The 7,426-nt window shown below is 37.8% G+C and overlaps 1 protein-coding gene across 1 annotated transcript; it reads left to right on the top strand.

Annotated features, from left to right (window-relative positions):
• Positions 1-4,699: 4,699 nt before the first annotated feature.
• On the top strand, positions 4,700-6,215 carry LOC119597441 (U-scoloptoxin(01)-Cw1a-like). Its single transcript, XM_037947012.1, has 2 exons — positions 4,700-4,822; positions 5,717-6,215. The coding sequence occupies exon 2, from the start codon at positions 5,722-5,724 to the stop codon at positions 6,094-6,096; it is 375 nt and encodes a 124-aa protein (XP_037802940.1). The 5' UTR covers positions 4,700-4,822; positions 5,717-5,721; the 3' UTR covers positions 6,097-6,215.
• The last annotated feature ends 1,211 nt before the right edge of the window (positions 6,216-7,426 follow it).

The following is a 7,426-nucleotide window of genomic DNA, read 5'->3' as shown; positions in this document are numbered from 1 at the left end:
GATATAGATGATAAGAAGGAGAGAGGAGATAGAAGATGAAAGAAGGGGGAGAAGAGAGATAGAAGAATGAAAGAAGGAGAGAGAGAGATAGAAGATGAAAGAAGGGAGAGAGAGATAGAAGATGAAAGAAGGAGAGAGAGAGATAGAAGAATGAAAGAAGGAGAGAGAGAGATAGAAGAATGAGAGAAGAGATAGAGATAGAAGATGAAAGACGGTGAGAGAGAGATAGAATTTGAATGAAGAAGGGAGAGAGAGAGATAGAAGATGAAAGAAGGAGAGAGAGAGATAGAAGATGAAAGAAGGGGAGAGAGAGATAGAAAATGAAAGAAGGGGAGAGAGAGATAGAAGAATGAAAGAAGGAGAGAGAGAGATAGAAGATGAAAGAAGGAGAGAGAGAGATAGAAGATGAAAGAAGGAGAGAGAGAGATAGAAGATGAAAGAAGGAGAGAGAGAGATAGAAAATGAAAGGAGGAGAGAGAGAGATAGAAAATGAAAGGAGAGAAAGAGAGATAGAAAATGAAAGAAGGAGAGAAACAATGAATGAAATATGAGAGGAACGGGGGGAAGGGGGAAGAAAAATGAAAGAATGGGAGAGAGAGAAAATGAAAGAATGGGAGATAGGGAAAATGAAAGAAGGGGAGAGAGAGAAAATGAAAGAATGGAAGCAAGGAAAAAAATGAATTAGGATAAAAGAAGAGAGGGAAAAAACAATGAGAGGAAAACGAAAGAAGGGAAGAGAGAGAAGAAATAAATGACGATGAAATAAGAGGAGTAAGTAAAAACTGAAAGGAAGAGAGAAAGAAAAAAAAATAATGAGGGTGAACGAAGGGGAGAAAGAAAAAATGGATGAAGATGAAAGAAGGGGAGGGAGAAAAAGTGAAAGAATAGAGAGAAATGAATGAAGATGAAAGAAGAGGAGGAAGAGAAAAAAGTATGAAGGAGAGAGAGAAAAATGAAGGAATGAAGAAGAAAGAAGAGGAAGAGGAAAAAAAAAGAAAAAAAAAAGAAAGATAAAAACATGAATGAGGATAAACGAAGAAGAGGAAGAAAAAGGAAAGAAGCAGGAGAGAAAGAAAAAATGTACGAAGAAGAGAGAAGAGGAGAAAGAAAAAACGAAAGAGAGAGAGAGAATTAAACAATGAATGAAGATGAAAGAAGGGAGAAAGAAAGAATACAAGAAGAAGTAAAAATGAAGGAAGGAGAGAGAGAAAAGACGAAAGAAAAGGAGAAAGAAATAATGAAAGAAGGGAGAGAGAGAAAAAAAATGAATGAAATGGAAAGAAGGAAAGATAGATGAAATCAAGAAGATGAAAGAAAGAAAAGAGAGAAAAAAGATAGAAGATGGAAGAAATGGAGAGAGAAGAAAATGAAAGAATTAGAAATAAGGGGAGAGAGAAGAAATTAAAGATGAAGGAAGGGGAGAAAGATAAATATAAAAGAAGATGAAATGAGAGAGAAAAATAAATGAAAGAAGGGAGAGAGAAAAAAAGAAAGCGAATGGTGAGTGAGGAAAATTGAAAGAAGGAAATAAGAGAAGAGAAGAAAAAAAGGAAAAAAAAAGCAAATAAAGAAAGAAGAGGAAAAAAAGGAGAGAGAAAACATGAGAGAAGATGAAGAAGGGGAAAGAGATGGTAGATAACGGGAAGATAATATTTTTACCTTTCGCTTTTTGTTGCGCAACGCTCCGATTCCCTCGTGTATTAGTGTCAGTGATATATATATATATATATATATATATATATATATATATATATATATTAATATATATATATATACATATATATTATAAGATATATATATATCTATATATATATATATATATTAGAGACACATACACAACACAGACACACACACACACACACACACACACACACACACACACACATATATATATATATATATATATATATATATATATATAAGGGGAGCTAGAGAGAGTGAGAGAGAGAGAGAGAGACAGACAGACAGACAGAGAGGCAGACAGACAGACAGAGAGGCAGACAGACAGACAGAGAGGCAGACAGACAGACAGAGAGGCAGACAGACAGACAGAGAGAGATAAAAAAAAAAGGAAAAGGAGTTGCGAAGGAAAAAATAAAAGATTAGACTGAAGACGAACCGAAAAAATCCCACTCCTCAGTAAAATACTTTAAATTCTCAAGGAATCATACCATCCGATGGAAAACGAATATGAAATATGATCCGCCATCAATTTCACTCAGCGCAGAAGGTGAGTCCATGAATACCACATGTTAACAAGTTACTCCATACATTACGTTGAAAATAGCTTTTGTTCATCGCGGAGTCTGAACACTTCCTTTCCATGCTGACGAAGGCCACAATAATGTTATAAAGTATGGGCATTTTTTTTTTTTTTTACCATAGACTGTTTCACTCTCTCTCTCTCTCTCTCTCTCTCTCTCTCTCGCTTTCTCTCTCTCTCTCTCGATTTCTCCCCCCCCCTCTCTCTCTTTCTCTCTCTTTCTCTCTCTCTCTCTCTCTCTCTCTCTCTATCTATCTATCTATCTACCTCTATCTATCTATCTTTCTAGCAATCTCTAGCATACAATTTATTTTTATGTCTAATTCTCTCTCTCCCCTCCCCTCTCTGTCTCTGTCTGTTTTTGTGTCTGTCTGTCTGAATGTCTCCCTCTTCTCCCTCTCTCTCTCTCTCTCTCTCTCTCTCTCTCCTCTCTCTCCCCTCCGTTCTCGCCCGTGCTTCTCTCTCTCTCTCTCTCTCTCACATAATCCATCTTTCCTTTCTCTCTCTCTATCAATCTTCCTCTTCCCCCCCCCCCCACCCTTCTCACACACACACGCACACAATCACACAACTCTGCACCTGGAAGTGTCAATGTGACATTCCCTCAGCAAAAGTCAGTATTCTAAACACAGAGCAGGTCACTAAAAGTAAGTAAGCTGCCATGTGTATGTAAATTGCGTATTTTGTTTGTGACTATTCCTCAGAGGCGCAGCTCTTTCGCGACCAGGAATGAACGGTATTTTAAACTCCTGTTGAATTTCGTCGGTAACAACATAAGAAATTATAGGTTTGTTTAGTTCACATACACAAGTATAAAGTTGCAGATAACGTTACTGATGAAAGTCAACAAGACGCTTATATATATACATATACATACATATATATATATATATATATATATATATATATATATATATACATATATATATGCATATTTATATAGCATATATATATATGTATATATATATATTATATATATATAAATACACACACACACACACACACACACCACAACACCACGACACACTCACCACACACACACACACACACACACACACACACACATATATATAAATATATATAAATATATATATATATATATATATATATATATATATATATAACAATCATCATCATCATAATAATAATGATAATAATGATAAAAAAATTAATAATAATAATAATAATAATAATAATAATAATAATAATAATAATAATAATAATAATAATAATGATAATAATATACAATACATTAATATACTAGAATAATAATAATCATAAGATATACTAATAACAAACAATAATATACTACTAATAACTATAAAATAATAATAACAATGCGCTAATAATAATACCCTACAATAATAAAATAATAACAATAATAATAATAATGATAGTAACAGAAATAATAATAATAAAAATAAAGTCACTTGCTAGGCAGGGAAGCTTTTATAGATAACAAAGACAGAAAAGAAGAGAATGAGAATAGAATAGAAAAGAAAAAAGACATAAGATAAATAAAAATACAAAGAAAAAGAAGATTAAAAATTAAGGAAAAAAAAGAGAGAAAAAGAAAAGAAAACAGAAAAAAGGTGAATATCAAAGAAAAAAACGTAAAATAAATATAGCTAATTATATTTTATTTTCCTGAACATTTTCTCAAGTAACAGAAAATTATTCATTCCCTTATATATATATTTTTTAAATCACGGATTCTCTAATTGGTTGAATCCCAATTATTACAATTACAACCATTTATTCAATGAAATTATTATGCTCTAATTCATATTCCCTTGGCTTTAATTTCGGTATGTTAACAAGGATTAACTTTTATGGACGCGATGGATCAGTTCGGAAGGGTTGGATAATAAGCAGACGGGAGGAAAATATGGATAATATGGTTGGATCAATATTATGACTCGTTGTATGTCTGTATTTATAGATTTCACACACAAACACTTAGATATACACACACACAAACACACACACACTCACACACACGCACACACACACACACACACACACACACACACACACACAAAATATATATATATATATATATATATATATATATGTATATATATATTTGTATATATGCATATATATATATATATATATATATAATAGATAGATAGATAGATAGATAGATAGATAGATAGATAGACACACACACACACACACACACACACATATAGAGAGAGAGACACATGGATGGATGGATGGATAGATATAGATATATACTGTATATCCATACTCTGTATACAATTCCGCTTCGTGCATCCCTGCCCGCTCTCGTGCCCCCGCGCCAGTGCCCATCGCCGGCGCCCTCGGCGTGAGCCTAGAAGGTCATTCACTTCCGGCAGCCGATTGCCCCCCGTCCTTAGAAGGTCCCGAGCGAGCCTTCCTTTCGCCGCTATAAAAGCTGGCTCCCAGGCTTTCCCGCCAGTGTTATCGCCACAGCCTCTCAGGTAAGCCCGACAGCCCCACCAGCCGCTCGGGAGGCACTCGGGCAGATGTAGCATCGGTTTATTCGTTGGGCGTCAGTGTGCCTGCGGAAGGGTGCGTCGGGGGCGAGACCTGCAGGAGGATTGCGAGCTTATACTTAAATGCATATGTGCTTGTATTCATATATGTATCTATAATTACTGACTGACATTTATACAGCTCTATACATATATACATATACAAAATATTGCTTACATACATGCATGTACATAAACATTTATACAGCGTGCATTCATATATCGATACAAATATTCACATCTCTACGTACATATCTATCTACGTGTACAACACACAAAAATGTACTTACATACACGCACATATACACATCTCATTTCACATACATACAATCACACGTAAACACGCACTTATCCATAATCACCTTTCATTACACATATAAGCCTTATGTCTCACACTCCCTTTCTGTATGGGGAGGGGGTAGGGGGTAGTTTGTGTGTATACTGCATGAATATATATATATATATATATATATATAATATACAACACACATGTATATGTATATATATTACACACACACACACACACACACACACACACACACACATATACATATATATATATATATATATATATATATATACATATATATATATATATATATATATATATATATATGCATAAAGATGTATGTATATATGTGTATTTATTCAAATATATATATAATATATATTATATATATATATATATATATATATATATATATATATAATATGGGTGTGTGTGTGTGTATGAATGCATACATATATGTACACGTACCATTCATCCCTAGGACTTATTTTGAACAAACATTCTTCCTGCCTTGACCACAGATCCGAACCAACAGTACATTGAGCACGATCTTTGCCTCTCTGCATTCATAATGACAGCTATCTTACAGCTTCCCGCATAGCCAACAGCACGCCATAAGCCCCATTATGCTCTCTCTCGCAGTCATCATGAAGGTCGCCCTCGCCGTGCTCTGCCTCGCCGCCGCCGCCTCCGCCAGGATGGCCTACCAGCTCCCCAACGGCGTCCTCGACATCCTGGGCGGCGACCCTCAGCAGGCCTTCTCCTGCGACAACCGCGCTTACGGCTACTACGCCGACGTCGCCAACGGCTGCAGGATCTTCCACGTGTGCGAGCCCATCGCCGACGAGGAGGGCGCCGTCGTCGAGACCGCCCACTACTCGTTCGTGTGCGGCAACCAGACCGTGTTCAGCCAGAGCTCCCTCACCTGCGCCCACCCCGAGGACGCCTTCCCCTGCGACCAGGCCGAGACCATGTACGACGCCTCCAACGCCGACTTCGGGAAGATCCCCGTCGATATCTAAGGGCGTTGTTCCCGCCCTCGACCGCCCCCTCATCCGAAATCTCTCACCGATATTTCTCTCATCAATCAGCAGGACTGAACACCTGAGATGTATTTTCTGAATAAAAAAAAATGATTACATGTATCTACTGTCATAATCCTTGATAACAATCCACCTTGAGTTGCTTTTGTCTGCAACTACTGCACACTGGCAATCAGATCACTATTCAGTGTGCCCCAGCACCTCGCAAAGGACGCTCATATGGCTGCAAACGGAGAAAGCATTTTGACTGAAGACGCAACTACAGGATCCTACACCCACCTCATCTCTACTCTAATCTGCATTTGTTAAAGATATCGCCATGGAATAAAAGAAAACAATAAATAAATCAATAATACTACATCAATAAAACAAAGTGAAAGTTAACAACTAGGATAAACCGGATAAGGTAAAACCTACAAACATCTTTACCAGATATCTATTAAGAAGTACACACATAATTCCCTGATCCAGTCATGCTCACCTGATCATCAGATAAGGAGATAATCCATGAATACAAGAGTAAATAACCATTCTCGAATCCTAATCCTAATCCTAATCAAGGCACGCGAATCCAGCGTCTGATTTGTCTATCCTCTTCGTTGATTCAGGATTCAATCTCCTGCTGAAGGTTCAAACTCGCTTAAAAGATCTTCAATAAGTTCAATCTAGATGAGGAAGAGGGTGATACTCCTCTCGATTATTTTCTGATTGAGAGCGTCATGGATACTGTCGGTTTAGTTATGCACACACACACACACACACACACACACACACACACACACACACACATGTTTGTGTTTGTATATATCCATTAGCAAAACAAACTGTACATTCTATCATCAGAGAAATAAATAATTTTATGAAGAATTGCGTCAGTCAACCCAAGCAAAGCGCCAACCTCACCGCCCAGGATAAGCATTGAAGTTTTGAGACCTTTATTGAACAGACGATAACCCCCTGACCTCGAGTGACTGTCCCAAACGTCGCCGTAACCCACCCGTCGGGAGGTCAAAGGTCAAACCGGGGTCACGTCGGGTCAGGGCTAGGGAGTCCCTTGCAGGACCGGTACTTAGAGCTGGAGGGCTTGAAGAAGGCTACTTGGTCTATACATGCTATACAGGGAGGGAGGGGGGAGGGAGGGACGGAGGAATGGGAGAAGGAAGAGGAGGAAGGAGAGGGGAGGGAGGGAGGGAGTGAGAGAAGGAAGGGGGAGGAAGGGAGGAATGGGAGAAGGACGAGGAGGAAGGGAGGGAGGGAGAGGAGGAGGAGGAGGAAGGGAGGGAGGAAGAGGAGAAGGAGGGAGGAAAGA

The sequence above is a fragment of the Penaeus monodon genome, chromosome 39 (genome assembly GCF_015228065.2).
Source record: "Penaeus monodon isolate SGIC_2016 chromosome 39, NSTDA_Pmon_1, whole genome shotgun sequence".
Lineage (NCBI taxonomy): Eukaryota > Metazoa > Arthropoda > Malacostraca > Decapoda > Penaeidae > Penaeus > Penaeus monodon.
This window is presented reverse-complemented; position numbering and strand designations above follow the sequence as displayed.